This window comes from Erinaceus europaeus, chromosome 18, assembly GCF_950295315.1.
Source record: "Erinaceus europaeus chromosome 18, mEriEur2.1, whole genome shotgun sequence".
Classification (NCBI taxonomy): Eukaryota; Metazoa; Chordata; class Mammalia; order Eulipotyphla; family Erinaceidae; genus Erinaceus; species Erinaceus europaeus.
This window is the reverse complement of record NC_080179.1, coordinates 15584696-15604667: the sequence shown is the minus strand read 5'-3', so window position 1 is coordinate 15604667 and position 19972 is coordinate 15584696. Positions and strand designations below refer to the sequence as shown.

At 41.2% G+C, this 19972-nt stretch overlaps 1 protein-coding gene across 7 annotated transcripts in view; it reads right to left on the bottom strand.

The window, feature by feature from the left end:
- Positions 1 to 16619, bottom strand: part of LNPK (lunapark, ER junction formation factor) — a 67040-nt gene extending 50421 nt beyond the window's left edge. The window contains exons 1-5 of one of the 7 annotated variants that reach the window (XM_060177665.1): positions 16090 to 16227; positions 15299 to 15363; positions 6490 to 6577; positions 4208 to 4249; positions 2168 to 2355 (exon numbers count right to left, since the gene is read on the bottom strand). In XM_060177665.1, coding sequence (XP_060033648.1) covers positions 2168 to 2355; positions 4208 to 4249; positions 6490 to 6519 — 260 coding nt within the window. In that variant the 5' untranslated portion in view covers positions 6520 to 6577; positions 15299 to 15363; positions 16090 to 16227. Of the gene's footprint in view, positions 1 to 2167; positions 2356 to 4207; positions 4250 to 6489; positions 6578 to 14624; positions 14646 to 15298; positions 15364 to 16089; positions 16235 to 16478 lie in introns of those variants that run through there. The other 6 variants (XM_060177666.1, XM_060177670.1, XM_060177668.1 and 3 more) reach the window with 6 other exon arrangements.
- Between the last annotated feature and the right edge of the window lie 3353 nt (positions 16620 to 19972).

Sequence of the window (19972 nt, the reverse complement as noted above, 5' to 3'; positions counted from 1 at the left end):
TGCTCCTGATCGACTCTTATTTCCCTCTAATTTGGTTTCCATGTTGTAGTCTCAGTGGTATTTTCAAGATAATGATATGATCATGGGATCACTCCTTTTAAATTCTTTTTCAATGATTACCCACAACTCTGAGAGCTAAAAATCCTTACCATGGATTTGAAGGCCCAGGAGAAATATCATTTACCCAACTCATTAGTCTTTTCTATACGATTCAGCCTAAATTTTCCTTCCTGCACATCATTAAGTTCACCGTGTTCTTTCTATCTTCTCACAGACCTTTCAACTATGTTGTCCCTTCTGCCTAAAATACTAACCACCATTCACAACCATTATTATTATTACTCGTATTTACCCTTCATGTCTCAAGCTCAATCACTTCCTCAGGGAGGCTGTAGGCAGAATTCCAGCAACATCTTTCGCCCATTCTTCCCTAAAATTGTCACCCTCCGGTGATACCAACAGTAGTCTAGATAACAGCTATGAAGAGACTTTGCAGCTAGAATTAATTGTTACTCATCTGTTTTAAGACAGGAAGGTTATGCTGATGGGTATTACATAATCACTTAAGTCCTGTTAAAAGCAGAGCTTTCTCTATTCAAAGACAGGCCAAGAGTCAGATGATATAGTGCAAGTCTACCAACAACCTGTTTGAGTCGCGAAGAAGATTCTTCCCAGAAACTCCAGATAAGACTCCACTGACACCTTGACTTAGGCCTGTAAAACCCTAAAGTGAAGAACCAATGAAGTCACCTGGCCCTCTAGTCTAAGGAATTGTACACTTAAAATAAATAAATAAATAAAAAGGGGCATGCCTTAAACCACTAAATTTGTGGCAACAACAGGAAATTAATACAGAGGCCCATTCCTGAACCCCAGCATACACCTCAGAGTATTTAATATTCCCATTAATATACATCAAATTCCCCTTAACTTTCATCCTACTTACTATTTAATGTATATAAGATCTGCAGTCAGAAATTTTGTATACATGAGTATACTCCAGCATCTACAAAGCTGGTACCCACGTAAGTTTGCTGATTATGTGAGCCTGCTTTTTATTCAACTGCCTAACAAAATTCTCAACCAAGATCTATCTTCTGCTAAGAAAGATATACCTCTTTGCTTTTTTTAAAATTTTTTAATATTTATTTATTTTCCCTTTTATTGCCCTTGTTTTTTACTGTTGTAGTTACTATTGCTGTTGTTGTTGTCATTGTTGTTGGATAGGACAGAGAGAAATGGATAGAGGAGGGGAAGACAGAGAGGGGGAGAGAAAGATGGACACCTGCAGACCTGCCTCACCGCTTGTGAAACAACTCCCCTGCAGGTGGGGAGCCGGGGGCTTGAACCAGGATCCTTACTCCGGTCCTTGCGCTTCCCGCCATGTGTGCTTAACTCACTGCGCTACCGCCCAACTCCCTTTTCTTTTTTTCTTACACCAGAGCACTGTTCAGCTCTGTCTTAGGGTGGTGTTGGGGGAACTGAACCTGGGACTTTGGAGCCCCAGGTAGGAGAATCTGCATAACCATTATGCTATCTCCCATGCCCTATATTATACTATATATTTCTTTAGTAAAAAACAATTATTTTACAGCAGTAACTGAAAAAGAAAAGTAGGTCTGGATAAATTTTAGATATTCAGAATAATTGGGGAAGTTTTTCTTTCTGTTATCTAACCCTACTGAAATGCCCACTCCATACCCAAAACACCTACTACACAACTAATGGAAAAATCACAAAAGATGGTTATGCAGTCACATCACCAATGTCACTGGCCACGTTCCTCAGCTATGTTGGATTGTAAATTAATGTTTAAAATAGTTGTTGTACCTTTATTTAAAAGAAATAATTTTCAAACTGCAAAATGTACATACAAATTTACTCCATGTGAAATACTTATTTCATAATAAAAAGACAGAATATATTATAACCACATAATCAGAAAAAAGAAAGGCTGTAAAAAGAACAATTTACACCTTCTACACCCCACAATGACCCTGGGTCCATACTCCCAGAGGGATAAAGAATACAAAAGCTATCAAGGGAGGGGATGGGATATGGAGTTCCGGTGGTGGGAATTGTGTGGAGTTGTACCCCTCTTATCCTATGGTTTTGTCAGTGTTTCCTTTTTATAAATAAAAGGAAAAAAGAAGAACAATTTACTTACATGAATGGAAAAGCAAAAAATGGGAGTGTCATAACAAGTCTTGCTGTAAATTCATCAGGAAAATACCACAGCCACACAATTGAAAGTGTGAGCAGATACAGTACTAACGAGTAGAGAAGAAATCTTCCAACCCATAATTTTTGTAATCTCTGATTTTTTTCTCTAAATTCTTCCAATGCTTGAATTTCCTGAATAGAGAAAATATTTTTTATTCTCATACTTCATAATTACAATGTTTTATAAAATATTAACATGAAAGAAACTTTTAAATTCAAAGAAATATAATACTTTAACATTTTAAAGCAACATTTGAAAATCAAGCTAAAATGAAGTTTGAAAAAAGATGTGAAAAATACCTATTCTGGGCAGAGGGTAGATAGCATAATGGTTATGCAAACAGACTGCCATGCCTGAGGCTCCAACATCCCAGGTTCCCTTGAACCACCATAAGCCAGAACTGAACAGTGTTTTGGTTAAAAAATATATATATACCTATTCTGCCAAGTTACTTTTTTTTTTATTGCCACCAAGGTTTTCACTGAGGCTTGGTGAAGGTCAAGCACTACAAAACCACTGCTACCAGTGGCTATTTTTATCTCCCTCTCTTCCTCCCTTCCTTTCTTTCTTACTCTCTTTCTTTCCATGAGGGTTAGACAAACATCTGCAGACTTGCAAGGTAGGGAGTGGGGGGCTCAAACGGGTCCTTGCACTTAATAGGGTACGTTACTGCCCGCCCCCATCCCCTGACAAATTACTTTTTTAAATGCAAATTTTAGATTTGTTTTCCTTTAATGCAACAAGGTTACCACTGGGGCTCAGTGCTAGTACTACAAATCCTCTGCTCCTAGAGACCACTTTTCCTTTTTTGCTTTATTTTATTTGATAAAACAAAGAGAAACTGAGAGAGATGGGGCAATTCAGAAGGAGAGCGCCTGCAGACCTGCATCACTACTACTGAAGCCTGACATCCAAGATGCTATTTTTAATCTAAACTGGTAAATATCAGGGCAAGAAATTGACATAATACTTAAGTCAAACAATTAATAATTCTCCCTGTACAAAGGCTTTAAAGACCCTAGCTATAAAAAGAATCAATAAAAATTGAAACAGTGACACATACTAGACCCAGTCTACTCACTGCTCTCAATATTGCCAAGAATAGCCATCTTTGTAATGACAGAAAAGAACAAAAAGCTGTGAAGTTTATCTTCTGATAAAAACTATTGGGGCCAGGTGGTGGTGGTGCATCTGGTTGAGCACACAAGTTACAACGCACAAGGACCCAGGTTCAAGTCCTGAGTCCCCACCTGCATGGGGAAAATTTTTGCGAGTGGTGAAGCAGTGCTGCAGGTGTCTCTGCTTCCATTCCTCTCTACTTCCCCTTCCCTCTCCACTTATGGCTGTCTCTAGCCAATAAATAAATAAAGATAATAAAGAATCATTTAAAAAAATTATTAAATTATTTTATAATCTAGTTTATCCTAGGAATATAGCTAGGGGTATATTGTTTTACACCACTCTGTAGATTCAACTTCATTCTAATAGGTGCTATTACTTGCACTTAGAATTATTTTGACATCATGTAACCTTAAATTTCTCAGGTTTAGGAAGCCGGCGGTAGCGCAGCAGTTAAGCACATGTGGTGCAAAGCACAAGGACCAGCATAAGGATCCCGGTTCCAGCCCCTGGCTCCCCACCTGCAGGGGAGTCGCTTCACAGGAGTTGAAATGAAGCAGGTCTGCAGGTGTCTATCTTTCTCTTCCCCTCTCTGTCTTCCCCTCCTCTCTCCACTTCTCTCTGTCCTATCCAACAACAATGACATCAATAACAACAATAACTACAACAATAAAACAACAAGGGCAACAAAAGGGAAAATAAATAAATATTTTTAAAAATTAAAAAAAATACTTTAAAAAAATTTCTCAGGTATAATCATATCACCCTAAATTCCCATGCCAGAGCTCCAAAAGAATGCATACTAAATTAGCATTTACTTGACACTTAAATGAAATAAAAACACCTCATGGTCAAAGGACATACCTTATCTATATTTTCCAGAACTTCTACAGTTGAAGGTTTTGTCTGTTATAGAAACAGAACAGAACATCAGCACTTGTTATAGCAAACTTAAAGACTTGAAGTATAAAGTAACATTTTAATACAAAATTAAGTTTTTCAAATGCTGTCACGCTATATGTATCCCTGTATATTTATAGATTTAAATGAAATTATAAATATAAACAAAACTTCACAAAATTAAATATTTTCCTACTGATCCTTGTCTGAAACATTTTTAATTAGTTTGATTTTTACAATTTTTTTTAATATCAACAAAGTATGTTTTCCTTTTGTATTAGAGAAACAGTGATTTACAAGGCAGCTGTTATCACATGGGTACAATCTCTCATTCCCCCTAGGATAACGATCACACTGATCCTACCACCAACGCCAGTTCTCGTAGACCACTGTGCACTGGGTCCCTCGTGCACATTCAATCCCTCCCCAAAATACATTTATAGAAACACATTTTCCTCCAAGAAAAATTATATTTAATCGCTCAAAAGAAACTCATAGATTTGAGGCCGGGCAATGGCACACCTGGTTCGGCGCACATTACAATGGGCAAGGACCCAGGTCCAGGACCTCAATCCCCACCTGCAGGTAGGAACCGTCTCCAAGCCGTGACGCGGTGTTGCAGGTGGCTCTGTCTCTCTCCCTACCACCTCCTCCCCTCTCGATTTCTGTTTTCTAGCAAATAATTTTAATATTAAAAAAAGACTTGTAGATTTATATATAAAATATAAATATATAAATATTGTCCAGTTTGCTACTGCCAACACCACTTAACACTTGAAGGTAAAAATTAGTAGGCTACTTTGGTTCTTATTTCCAAGAAGTACTTTTGTGGAAATCAGATTTTAAAAGGGCATTCAGACTACTTCATTATAGTAGAGCTTGTATGTCAAAAATATTTTATACCACCTAGAATTTAAGTCAACCAAAATGGCTCACACAACACTTAAGAAAATACATACACTGCACAATCTAAAAGGGTAATAAATAGCTCCCTCAAGAGATGTTAACGTTAGGGTGAACTATACAAAATTGCTGTTTATGTAAGTCAAAGCTGTTATATACTGACAACTTCATATAACTCAATCTAACATGAAAGATAAAGCAGGAAAAATAAATGTGATCATTAGGCAGAATTTCAATAAGGGGATAGAGGTTCGATATTATGCCAATCAAAAATAATTATTCACTCTATCAATATCTGTTATATAAGTATGGATACATATGGGTTTATATACCAAGTATTGATAGACTCGATTATTATAGTAATAAGTGAAAAGCCTAAGTGAAGTAGCTTTCTTGGCCTGAATAATCTTCTCTTAAATTAGAAAAGATTATTTGTCAATATATTTTAATAGCTCTAAATTTGAATTATACTCTCTCCAAAGGCTTAAATAATAAAATCAAACTACATTTAAGATTTTATTTAATCTAAAATTGCTAAAGTACATTTACTGTTACTTCAGTAAGTAACTGTGATAAACTTTAAGCAAAATGATACAGCTGTGAAAATATGTAAGTACTATATATAGGATACTTACTGTTTTTTGTTTATTTTTAACAACACTGGGACCTCACCTGTGGGATATAACACTGCTCCTGGACCAACCTTTTTATTATTTTTATTTCAGATAGAGGGTCACTCTCCACCATTCACGGAGCTCCCTTGTTGGCTCCCACATGGTCCCACTTGTACGTCACCCAGTGTACTACTATCTGGCTCCAGAGTACTAATTTCAAGTGGCTTTCAAATAAGTTTGAAATTTAGGCAGCACAAGAAGAAAACAAGATAATCATCTGGACAGGAATACACAGCTAAATAAAATGAAAGCTCAGAAGTCAAAATGAATCGTTCTGTTAAAAAAGAAACTATTAAATCCAAATGAAAATCAAACACTAAGAAAAATGGATGAGTGGCGACCTTAGACTATTATTCAAGCCTACGCCACACCGGGGACTTTTACAGATAGCTTTCCGTGACACTCTCATGTTAGTAAGAACCGGTGCAGCCTGGGATGCTGTGTAGTACAGGAATCACCGGTTTCTTTCAGCAAGAGGTCATGAGATTGACCCCTTGTATCTTATGTACTAGAATGATGCTCTGGTTTTCTCTCCTCCCCTCAGAAGGAAGGAAAAAAAAGGAAGGAAGGACTGGAGGATGAAAGGGAGAGAGGGAGAAAGGGGTGGATGGAAGAAGGGAGGGAGGGAGGAAGGGAGGAATGGAATGTCTGGAAGGAAAAATAACTTACCCTCCATCTCGAAAATAATCCACCCATCATTTATTTGTAGAAATTAGGTACAGTCGAAACGTCATCAATTGTCCAAAGGAATTCACAGCTAGAAATAAAGCAAGTGTTTTAATTTTTTTAGTTAAAGGCAAAGCACACTCCTCTAAAATTTAGATGTTACAAAACTGCCTAAAGATACTATATTAATGTTCTGGACTATATTTATGTGGTATTTTATTCATTCATTCATTCATTCATTCATTGCCTACAACGTTATTGCTGGGGCTTGGTGCCTGCACTACGAATCCACTGCTTCTGGAGGCCACTTTTTCCCCTTTGTTGTTTATTGTTGTTGTCATTATTACAATTGCTGTCACTGTTGTTGGATAGGACAGTGAGAAATCGAGAGAGGAGGGGAAGACAGAGAAGGGGAGAGAAAGACACCTGCAGACTTACTTCATCGCTTGTGAAGCGACTCCCCTGCATGTGGGGGACCAGGTGCTCCAACTGGGATCCCTTTGTGCCATGTGCGCTTAACCCGCTGCTCTATGGCCCAAAGCCCTTATGTGGAGCTCTAATTCTGATAGCTGTGGACATAATCCACAAGTCAGGGGGTCAGGCGGTAGTGCAGCAGGTTAAGCGCACATGGCGCAAAGCACGAGGACCAGCATAAAGATCTGTCTGGTTCGAGCCCCCAGCTCCCCAGCTGCAGGGGCGTGGCTTCACAGGCAGTGAAGCAGGTCTGCAGGAGTCTTTCTCTCCCCCTCTGTCTTCCCCTCCTCTCTCCATTTCTCTCTGTCCTATCCAACAACGACGACATCAACAACAATAACTACAACAATAAAACAAGGGCAACAAAAGGGAATAAATAAATAAATACAAAAAAATTAAAAATTGAAATAAATAATTTAAAATTAAAAAAATAAAATGATCCACATGTCAGGGCTGAACAGTGCTCTGGTAATATATATATATATACATATATATGCAATAATAATTATAATTCTTCTTCTTCTAGCATTTGCCCTTCTTCCGTAGCCAGTCAACAGCGTCAGGTTGAAAGCTGTCAGGAGCTGCTTGTTGCTGGCTTTGAAAGTGACTGGGATCCATGTGGATTCAGTCGGCTAGGAAGGATCGTCAGTTTCCCCAATGAATGGGTACTCATGGGATGCACCATGGGAAGGTCGATCCAATGCATCCAATAATTATAATAATACAAATTAAAATCACATTCTTCTGAGCCAAGGTATGTTTAAACATGAAAATGAAAGCTGGCAAGGCATTTTAAAAACGTATGTTCATACGGAGTCACATTTTCTTATCTTGGTTGGCACCACCTTGTAAGCAAGCAGTTTGAAAGATTCTGGACTTGACTTTAAGAATGATGGGAGGGGGTCAGGTGATAGCCCAGGCAGGCAATAGACTAGCTTGCTGTGGGTGCGGCCTAGGTTCAAGCCCCACATGGGGAGCACCACTGTGGCAGTGAGCAGCTGTAGAGGTGGTGGAACAGTGTCTCTCCCTCTCTGTGAAATAGCCAGAACTAACCCAGAGAGGCTGCTCAGTATGTTGCTTGCACAAAGCCTTGAGCTTGTATATAGAATCATTTATACTTCTATATTTACACTTATTTTTGCCACCAGGATTATCACTGGGGCTCAGTGCTTCCACAGTGAATCCACGGCTCCTGGCATCCATTTTTCCTTTTTTTTGTCCATTTTTTATTATATAGAATAGAGAGAAATTGAGAAGAGAGGGAGTCAGCAAGGAAGAGAAGAAAAAAAAAAGTATGTTCATACTACTTTGCAATTTTCTTTACAGAGGTCCTTGTGTTCTTGCAACCATACTTTTGATTTCGCTTCTATACACTGCAGTAGTAAAATCATTTCTTTTTTTTTTTTTTTCTCCAGGGTTATTGCTGGGCTCGGTGCCTGCACCATGAATCCACCGCTCCTGGGGGCCATTTTTCCCCCTTTTTGTTGCCCTAGTTGTTGCAGCCTCGTTGCGGTCATCATTGCCATTGTTGACGTTGCTTTGTTGTTGGATAGGACAGAGAGAAATGGAGAGAGGAGGGGAAGACAGAGAGAGGGGGGGAGAGAAAGATAGACACCTGCAGACCTGCTTCACCGCCCGTGAAGCGACTCCCCTGCAGGTGGGGAGCCGGGGGCTCGAACCAGGATCCTCACGCCGGTCCCTGTGCTTTGCGCCACGTGCGCTTAACCCACTGCGCCACCGCCCGACCCCCAGTAAAATCATTTCTATCACTCAACTACCTCCAACTAAACTAATTTATTTGGAATCAAGGTCATTTTCCCATGTTTAGGATAGCATCACCTTATAAGTAACAAGAGAAAAGTAACTAGATTTTTAATTTTAAAAAAAGGGAGGGCTACAAGGCTAACTGGTGACTTGGAGAAAATTATTTGTTTCTGAGCCCTGATTTTCTTTTCTTTGAGAGTTATTATTACTACCACTTTTCACAGGATAACCATTACCATTTTATAAATTAAAAAAAATAAAATGTAGAAAAGGTGTAACAATTTAGCCCAACAGCGCACAAGACCCAAAGCCCGAGATCACTCACTCAGTCTGTAGCCTTCTCCACCGTTCACTGTTGTCCGGCACCCAAATACACAGGTTTCCTGTGGTAGTGGATTTAAGCCCCTTGCATTAGTCAACCTTCCTGTTAACCAAATCTACACCTCCTTTTCTTAGGTATTTTTTCTACAACTCTGCAATGTATTATATTGTTACCATACATGTGAAAAGATACCAACAATACTACATTCTATTAATTTACCAGTAATAACTACATAAATTTATATCCTATAAAATTGAAATGGGGGGCCAGGTGATGGCGCATCTGGTTGAGTGCACACGTTACAATGCGCAAGGACCCAGGTTCGAGCCCCCAGTCCCCACCTGCAGGGGGAAAGCTTCGCAAGTGGTGAAGCAGTGCTGCAGGTGTCTCTCTATCTCACTCTCTCTCCCTATCACCCCTTCCCTCTTGATTTCTGGCTATCACTATCCAATAAATAAATGAGTATTTAAAAAATTTAAAATATATATGTTTAAAAAATGTTAAAGTTGAAATAGGGAATGCATATTTCCAAATGCACATATTTTACTAGGCTAGAGTTATATATTAACAATATATAAAACCACTTCACCCCCACATAAAAAAGTTAAGGCATAATTCCTTTATGCTATTTTTAATCACTTTATTGAGGAGTGAATGGCTTATAGTACAGTTGTTGACACATGGCTACAATTTCTCATCTCCCCAAGATAGGCTTTTCCTCCATCATGAACCTCAACGCCCTCCTCCACTTCCTCTTCCCTCTCCTTCCCCAGAGTCCTTCACCTTAGTGGGATACACCACACCCAGTCCAAGTCCCACTGGTTTCCCTGCCTTAGGTTCCACCTGTAATATTTTATAAAATATAAATGGCAGTCACAAAATACCAGTGCCATATAAAAACATTTACTCTGTAATACTATTTATAAATGAATATACCATAAGACATAAGTGTCTTGGACTATCTGGTTAAAGAAGTAATAGAGTCAGCAAATAGTTCACTTGAACAGTGTACCTGCTTTGCCAGGTGTGGTGCCCAGGTTGGAGCTCAGCCACCACTGCACTGGGGTAAACTCCAATGCTATAGTTTCTTTTCTCTCTCCTCTCTCTCCCTCTCTCTCTGAAAGAGTTGGCCTAAAGTAGTGAAACCTCAAAATAACAAAAGAAACAAAGTATTTATTTTAAATATGCTCTGACAAGATCTTCCCAGGCAATACTTTCAGTCTACCTGCATGTTAGCTATCAGGCTCAAGCAAAAATTAGTAAAATCATTGCCCCTTGGGACATACCTAAAAGAGACTTCCTAGCTCTTCCTACCTGAAAATCCCTAATTTCATCTGCTCTACTCCTCCCTTTGGGTTCCTGTTTATTAAACAATTTGTCCTGCTTTATATCTTAACACGTACCAGCCACCAAGTTGAAGACATTACTATGATTCCAGCCTGACCTCCCCAGGCAGATGACCTCCCCAGCATGTCCCGAAGTCTCACCTCTCCAGAGCCCCGCCCTGTCAACGCCCATGTCCAGTAGGGAAGCAATTACAGAAGCCAGACCTTCCGCCTTCTGCACCCCATAATGATCCTGGGTCCATGCTCCCAGAGAATAAAGAATAGGAAAGCTTTCAAGGGAAGGAATGGGATACAGAACTCTGGTGATAGAAATTGTGTGGAATTGCACCCCTCTAATCCTATGGTCTTGTCAATATTTTTTATTTATAAATAAATTAATAATTTTTTTTAATTTTTAAAAGATGTTTAAGATTACCAAGAAAGGTGACTGGAGGAAGGAGATGCAGATGAGTAAACTATCTTAATATTCTCCAAGTATACAATATCCCACTATTTTTTTTTAAATATATGGTGTCTAGCATAGTGTTTTATACAAACAACCCATATATTTTGGTCGGTGATAGTATATCCTCCAAGTTAAATTTATAGTCATTACAAATCAAAATTTTCAATATTTTAAAGTAATGACAAAGAACATTCAGTAAACACAAAATCTCTAAGAGGCACTAAAAGCACTTTAAACAAATTTTATCATTGAGACTAATATTGCTGTTTTGCAAATGAGAACACTGAGATTAGGAAAGAGAAGGAATTGTGTTAAATTCTGAAAGGGACTAAGTAGCAGAACTAAACAAAGCATTTAGCATTCTTGTGATTTTTTAAAAAAAACCAAAAACATTTCCAATAACATAAAATTAGAAATAAAGTCTGCTCAACAGCATAGGTTGGGGAGGGGGGGATATATGTGTGTGTGTGTGTGTGTGTGTGTGTGTGTGTGTGTGTGTGTGTGTGTGTGTGTGTGTGTGTGTGTATATATATATAATGTGAAAACACTCTGACGTGTTCAAACATACGGTTGTTGGGAAAATCCTGATGCATTTTTGCATAGAAAAACAAAATATGTCCTGACTTTTCCAATAAGCGATAGTTGATAAAGAACGTACTGAAATGGAAAGTGTTGGAACTACAAGATGGTGTTATTACAGTATCAAGCAGCCCTCCCTGTTCTTCATTTGATTAAATCTGAATGCTTACATCTCTACAGAAGAGAAGCTACAAGATTTGCCCAAGTCATATACCTCCAGCTAGGGGTAAAACTAATACCAGAAGTCTGCAAGCACTGCTTTCACTTGTTCACTGTATTTCACAACTTTCAGATCACTTGTTTGCTTTAAAAATTGTTTTGGTGTGAGTGAAATAGTATGGTTTATTTTGTTTATTTATTTATTTATTTATTTTTACCAGAACACTGATTAGTTCTGGCTTATGGTGATAAAAGGAATTGAACCTGGACTTCAAAGCCTCAGGCATGAGAATCTCTTTGCATAACCATTATACTATCTACGCCCCCCCTTAACCTTTAAAATAGAGGTCTATGCCTGTGCCTTTTAATAGAGGTCTCTGCCTGTAAATCTGTCCTCTAAGACATAAAGTAGTCATCAAAGGCCAAGTCAAATTCAAGTCAAAGAACCAGTCAGTCCTCACTGTTCCAGCAATTTTCCTATCACATTCTCACAAAGAGTCCGATTTTCTATAATGCACATGGAATGGTGGTATTTCCAAAAGATATGAAGGCATAGCAAAAGTAAATAAATCAACCATTTCGGTAAAACTTTCCTTTTATACCCCTTAGATTTTCAGACATTGTTTTCTCTTCTTCCCAGGCAAACAACTTCATTCCAACTCCTGTTCCCTTGTCATTTACTATGGAACTTTGGTCAAATAAATTACTTAAACCTCTCAGTAGGAGAGAAATAGTTAAGAATTTTCTTAAATGTTGAAAGGCTTCAGTGACATAATGCTTTCTAAAGTATTTGCAACAGTACATACTAACTTTCCAATAGTTTCTTTGTTATACATCTGCTGTGTTTACTTGTTTTCTAACCCATGTCTGCCTCCTTCCAAAATATGCATGGAAACCCAGTAACTAGCATGTCTTTCTGAAGCAGTAGTCAATTTGCTAACCCTTAAGTGAATGACTCAATCACAAATGGCTTTTCTCCAAGGATTTTTCCTTATATAGTCTCTACTCTGATCTCCCAGTGGAATTTGACAGGACCTTAAGAGCTAAGTGTGTCTAACGTACTATAAGGTATATAATAGTGCCCTATTATTTGGATGTTCTTCATTAACTGCTATACAAACTGTACATTTTCAGCTCACTTCTAGTTATTATTAAAATAGTGGAGTAGGGAGTCGGGGGGTGGCACAGCGGGTTAAGCGCACGTGGTGCAAAGCACAATACCAGTGTAAGGATCCTAGTTCGAGACCCTGGCTCTCCACCTGCAAAGGGGTCGCTTCACAGGCAGTGAAGCAGGTCTGCAGGTGTCTATCTTTCTCTCCCCCTCTCTGTCTTCCCCTCCTCTCTCCATTTCTCTCTGTCCTATCTAACAATGATGACATCAACAACAATAAGTACAACAACAATAAAAAACAAGGACAACAAAAAGGGAAAAATAAATATAAAAAAAAATTTTTTAAATAGTGGAGTCAGAAGATGGTTCAGCTACATACTGACTATGTGATCTGGGAAAGCTAAACTCTGAACCTCAGTTTTTATATCTGTAAAGTAGTGAAAATATATTTCACAGAATTGTGTGGATTAAATGAAACTGTGCCCCTTGGCACAGCGTCTAACAAATAAAGTGCATGATAAATACTATCATTTTTATTGTCACAATGACAGGAAATACATTTAAGGCACAAAATACTCTTATGGGAGTCGGGCGGTGGCGCAGTGGGTTAAGCGCACGTGGCACAAAGCGCAAAGACTGGCGTGAGGATCCCGGTTCGAGCCCCCAGCTCCCCACCTGCAGGGGAGTCACTTCACAAGTGGTGACGCAGGTCTGCAGGTGTCTGTCTCCCCCTTCTGTCTTCCCCTCCTCTCTTCATTTCTCACTGTCCTATCCAACAACAATGACATCAATAACCACAACAATGTTAAGCAACAAGGGCAACAAAAGGGAAAATAAATAAATATTTAAAAAATTAAAAAAAATAATAAAGTACTCTCATATGGAACACAACTGTAACTTCTTACAAAGGACCTACTTCATAATTTTAAAATTGGAAGATGAAATAATTCAACTTATAATTTTAACTAAAGTTGTATTTCATCTCTAGAATAAAAAAAAAAAAAGACAAAGCACTTTAAACTCTGCCTTGGCAGCCTTTTGAGAAAAAAAAAAAAATTAAAGTTCCTTAAGTTTATCAATCCCCAATTTAAGTAGAAACTCTTCAGCTATCATCACCAGAACCTCTATACCACATTGTACTATTTAAGATTAAAAGTGATTTGCTGAGTACCGGGTGGTAGAGCACCAGGTTAAGAGCACAGTGTGCGCGCAAGGACCTGCTCAAGGATCCTGGTTCGAGCCCCCGACTCCCCACCTACAGGGGAGTTGCTTCAGAAGCAGTGAATCAGGTCTGCAGGTGTCTTTCTCTTCCCCTATCTTCCCTTCAAGTACTCACTGTACTATCCAAAAAAACATCAAAAATAAAATGGTCACAGGAGCTTTGGATTCATAGTGCAGGCTCCAGCAATAACCTTGGAGGCAAAAAAAAAAAAGTGATTTGTTCTAGCACTCTAACTTTCAAACATCATAACTGCAAAAGGTAATTCAAAATATCAGACTGTATTCACTACCTAGAAATAAAAACATTGGGGGCAGGGAGAAGTACACTTCAAAAGCACTTTTATGGTATGATGATTAAGTTCTGGCTTTGTGGCAAGTCAATTTTCATTCTAAACTGAATATTAGTCCTAATGAAGTCAGACCTGTTTGACACTTTGCTTTCTTATATTCTCTTTGGAGTTGACAATATATAAATATACCATGTAAGATTACTAACAGCATTGGATTGGTCTCAGTGGATGACAAAGATTTTGAAAAATTTTAGTTTAAAATTCCTGTTTTGAAATATTTGCTCCAAACCAACTTGTTCTTTCTAATAAGGTACTACAGGTGGGGGGGGGGGATAACATCTTTAGGGGCTGGGTGGTGGTGCACCTGCTGGAGTGCACAGGTTAGTTACAATGAGCAAGGACCTGGGTTCAAGTCCACAGTACCCACCTGCAGGGGGAAAGCTTTGTGAATGGTGGTGAAGCAGGTCTGCAGGTGTCTTCTCTGTCTCTCTCCCTATCTCCGTCTATGCTCTCAATTTCTGGCTGTCTGTAGCCAATAAATATAATTTAAAAGAAAGAAAGAGAGAGAAAGAAAGAGGAAGGAAAGAAGAAAGAAAGAGAGATGGAGAAAGAGAGAGACAGAAAGAGAGGAGAGGAGAGGAGGGGAGGGGAATACAAGAGTGGTCTGGAAGGTGGCAATGAATTCTCAACCCTGAGGTCCTGAGTTCAATCCCCCGGCAGTACATGTACCAGAGTGATGTCTGGTTCTTTCTCTCTCTCCTCTCTCATGAATAAATAAATTCTTAAAAAAAAAAAAAAAAAAAAAAAGGAGGGAGTCGGGCGGTAGCGCAGCAGGTTAAGTGCATGTGGCGCAAAGCGCAAGGACCGGTGTAAGGATCCCGGTTCGAGCCCCCAGCTCCCCACCTGCAGGGGCGTCGCCTCACAAGCAGTGAAGCAGGTCTGCAGGTGTCTGTCTTTCTCTCCCCCTCTCTGTCTTCCCCTCCTCTCTCCATTTCTCTCTGTCCTATCTAACAGTGACATCAATAACAACAACAATAATAACTACAAGAGCAACAAAAGGGAAAATAAATATTTTTTTAAAAAGAAAACAGAATCATTTACCTGTTTTGAGCATGTGCCTGGCAAGCAAACTTACTTCCACACAAACCACTGCTGAACGAGCTATCCTGCCAACGATGACACCAAGGCCACCGAGAGAGAAGAGAACTGCCTGCACCACGCACTACACACGAGCCGCCAACTGGAAAAGGGGAAACATCACCGACCGACTCACAGGTGTGGCCGGGCACTGGGGCTGCGGGTCCTCCTGAGCCCCCCACACAGCCTCGGACACGCAGGCAACCTCGCCACGGCCCGCAGCCTCGGCGCCCGCAGCCTCGGAGCCGCCGCGACCCCGCGGGAGCACCCCGCGCCCACGCCCCAGGCCGGGCGGCGTGACACTGACAGTTTTCCCTCCCTCCCCGCATCGCCGACCTCCGCAGAGACCCGACAGCCGGCTGGGACACTCGGCGCTTCATCGCAGGGCTTTTCAGACCCTCCGTCTAAGCCGAACTGCCCCGCACCCCACCCACCCTCCCCCCAAAACTAAAAATGATGCTCAACCCAACCCCGGTCAGCACCCAAACCCATGGAGACAAATGGGAAACCGCCTCCCCAGAAGAGGCCGGAAGGGGTCTCCAGCCCTCCAGACCCCCGACCCCACCCCGGGTGACCCCGCGAGGGGCTGGACCCGCGCCCGGCCGGCGGGCGGCTCCTCTAGGCGCTGCCCCGGGGCTCCTGGGCCACCCGGCAGGCGGCACAGAAAGGCAGGAGCAGCGGACCCCTGAGCCCACTTCCCGGCGAGCCTCCCTTCTGCCGAGTCCTCCCCGTGGCCCTCATCGCGAGCGCTCTACCTTCCGGGAGCGGGCAAGGCCGGCGCTGGAGTCCGCCCCTGCCAGCCCCGGCCGCCGCGGCGCAGCCCGCCTCCGCCTCCCGGAGCAGCGAGCAGGCGGCGGCAGCCACCGTCAGCCCTGGGCCCGGCCAGCTCCTTCCCATCAAACCCCGCGCTCCCGCCGCCACCCAATCGGCGCGGAGGCCGGCGCGCGCCGCTCCCCCGTCACGTGACTGTGGCCGGGGCGGGCAGTTGAGGGGCGGGGGCGGGGGCGGGGGCGGGGGGAGGAGGGGTGAGTCAGCCGGGCGCCGGGCCCGGGAGGCTGGAGCCGCCTGCTCGGGTGGCTGCCCGCGTTGGTTTCTCAGAATTGTACACACACTGATCCTGACGCTGAGCGATACTGCCAGCTACCTCTTAGTCTGCTTCCTTTCCATTTAAAGTCTGTTGTGCCGAGTGTCACTGGAGGAAAGGAAAAATAAAAATTAATAAAAAAAAAAAAAGATGAAAAGTCTAAAATAGATCCAGGTGGCGGCGAGAGAGGAGAGGAGAGTGGGCATGAAGGTGGTGATGGGAGGGGGGGTCCGGCCGCAGCCGAGCACGGTGATGCTACATCGCTTAACAACGAGACCAGTTTCCAAACAAGCCAGAGGACAAGATGCAGCCCAGACCCCGGGGCCCTAGTGGCTTTCATCACCCGCCGACGTCAAAAAGGGCCATTGGATGACCGGCCGGCCGCCCAGCAGCGCAAAGCTGCGGGTGCCAAGCGCCGTCGCTCTCCAGCCTCTGAACCACCAGGAGAGCTGAGTTTTCCGTCTTAAAGACTCTTCGCCTCAAGAGCACTCCCTTCCCAGGTCTTGACAGCAGGGCCCTCGAATAAGCCACCCAGGCTATATTTGACTCAGGTTTGAAACACTGCCTAAAAAGTGTTCCGTTTCCTAGCCAACTAGGAAAACAAAGTCTGAATCACAAAACAAACTTGAATGAGACAGATACAAGAGGTAGGTCGTGGAGAAGGCGAGGGAAAATCTGCAAGAGCTTTCCCCGTATGGCCTGTTTTTAATCCTGTGCACAAACATGCCTTGTGGAATTGCTCTGCTTAGATGTGTGCACATAGTGAACTTTAAATGCCCCGTGAGTGTTACAGAATATAATCCTTTTAATCTGCTGTGTTTAAAATCTGACAATGCGAACAGGCAAAGTAAGAAAAGAAACTGTGGCAGTATGGGATGGGTGATAATAGTTTATTGTACTAGAGCTACCAGAAAGTTACTTGTCCTAACTGCCAAAAAAAAATTCAAGTACAGCTTTGTAAATCTAAAAGGATGAAGGGAAGGAAACCAAATTCTTAACACATTAATATCAGTGACTTTACAAGTGAAAAATGTCTTAAAGGGGATTTCTCACTCGATGGTGAAATGTAGTGGCTTTGTTTTCCATCTCCTGCTATTTCAAAGTATGTGTATAAAAAGAAAAGTCCCGTGGAACTACACTAATGTGTATCCTCACTTCAGAGACATCCTCTCCTGTAAAAGAACAGTTTTCCATTTGCTAGTGATTTGTCCTCTTATTTAAATGAGCTTTCGACATCTATTGTAAAGGGAATAGGTAGAGAAGAAATAATTTGTACAAAAGACTTCCATCTTGAGACAAAAATTCCATGGAGATTTGTTCTAGGGAGAGGAGAGAGGTGTTCCACTGTTAAACCATTTAGTCAACTTAAACTTTCAAAGTACGTATCATTTTTCAAATGGGGAACTAAAAAGTCACATTATGCACATTGTTAACAGTAACATTATACCACCACTTTCTTTATATCAAGTGGTAAGCATTGGTAAAGTGAGGGAAGACATTACAAACAGAAAAATCGATTTATGTATGTCTAGACTACAGGCTGTAGAGGTCATACCAAATATTTATTGAGGACAAGGCCCTGTGTTAAGTGCTGAGGACACAAAGTTAAATAAACAGATGTCCTAGTGCTGACACTAACGAGAGAAACCTTCAAGAAAACAAAAAGGGCCCAAGATTTATCTCAGTGGTAGAGCAGCTGCTTCACATATATGAGGCCCTAATTTCATACATGGTACAAAAAGTTTTTTTAATAAAATTATGAAAATAAGTCTGTGATAGAGGCAAGTTTAAGGAATTGGAAAATAAGTCAGCAACAGGCGGAGAGGACATAGGGAAATCAATGAAAGTGGTATTTTCAGTGAGTACAAGTATTAAGTTACTACTAATCCAAAAATTGTTCTAGGATAGAGTCTAAAGAAGTAATATCTGGAAGAAAACACACACACACACACACACACACACACACACACACACGGGGTGAGAAGGGGTGAGGGGTGGAGAACTACTAAAGGCAAATGAATTCTGAAAGTTCAAAAGGTAATTAAATCACGTTGGAGTAATAAATGGAAATTGTCAGAGATATGAACTGTGAGAGGACTTTACTCTAGAGTCATTCATTGATGTGGTCAAGAAGACTAGAGAAGGCTTCCATAAGTAAGTCACAGCGGAATGAAAATGTGGCAAACAAGAAAATAAAGGAGAAAAAAACAGGTAAATATCATGTAAAGGTCTTTCATGGGGTACTGGACTGTGGTGCACCTGGTTAAGTACACATTACCACACCCAAGGACCTTGGTTCAAGTGCCCGGTCCCCACCTGCATGAGGAAGCTTCACAGTCAGTGAAGCAGTGCTGCAGGTACCTCTCTCTCTGTTCCCTTTTCCTCTGTCCTATTAAATTAATATTATATACATTGAAGGCAGAGAGAGAGAGAGAACCAGAGCATCACTCTAGCTCATGTGATACTAGGGGTCAGATTCAGGGCTTCATGCTTAAGGGTCCACCTCTATCCACTGCACCACCTCTTAGACCGCAGTTATTAATATGAAATAGATAGGAACACCATACTATCGGTATGGTATGTGGAGTGCTGGATATCAAACTTGATCTCATGTGTAAGTCCTGAGTTCTACCATTGAAATGCTTCTGCAGCCAAAATTTTGAATTTGTAATAGGTGTCATTAAGTCTTTTTTTTTTTTTTTTGCTGTCATTAAGTCTTACCACAGTTTCTCTAGACAGTGCTATTCTAGTGATAGAGGCTATCAATGAGTGTTATTAGAATTGCTCATCAAAATATAGACACTTGAGCCCTGTAGGCTAATAATACCTTTACAATTAAAAGGGATAGGAAGAACGGAGAGAGGAATATGACATTGTGTAAGATAGTCAAAAACTTTGCCTTTTAGATATTACAAATATAACCTAGCTTTTCTACCAAATAGTTCAGAAAAGAAAAAAGAAAAAAACTGTTCTCTGCTGGATGATGCATATGGAACCAGCAGGCAGTCCTCACAGACTGTGTAACAGCTTTCCTGGCTCCTAGCCCAGACCTCCTGCTCTATCCACTAAGATGACGTTCAATCCACAGTGATGAACTTTCCCTCCATCCCCATAAAAGTTCATCCTTCCCATCCAAGACCAGATCTTCTTGAATGTTATATTCTCATAAAGTGTCTACTCCCAATTCAAATTTTTGGTTTTGTTTTAACTAATCTCCTGCTTACGGGTGGCTCACGGGTAACAGAGAAATAGGATCAAATGTTATGTTTCATTCTCAGCAAAGTTTTTTTCTTCTAGGGGTGGGCAGTGACATACAGGCTATCACGCATGAAGACCCAGGTTCAAGCCCCCAGTCCCCACTTGCGGGGCAGGGGAGCATCCCTAGTGGTGGGGCAGGCTGCAGGTATGTATCTCTCTACCTCTATTTCTCTCGGTCTCTATCACTTTAAAAAATGGCCTCCTGGAGTAGTGGAATCATTACACAGGCACCCAGTGCCAGTGGTAATCCTGGTAGCAAAAAGAAAAGCTGTCTTGTCTTCTTGAATACATAATTA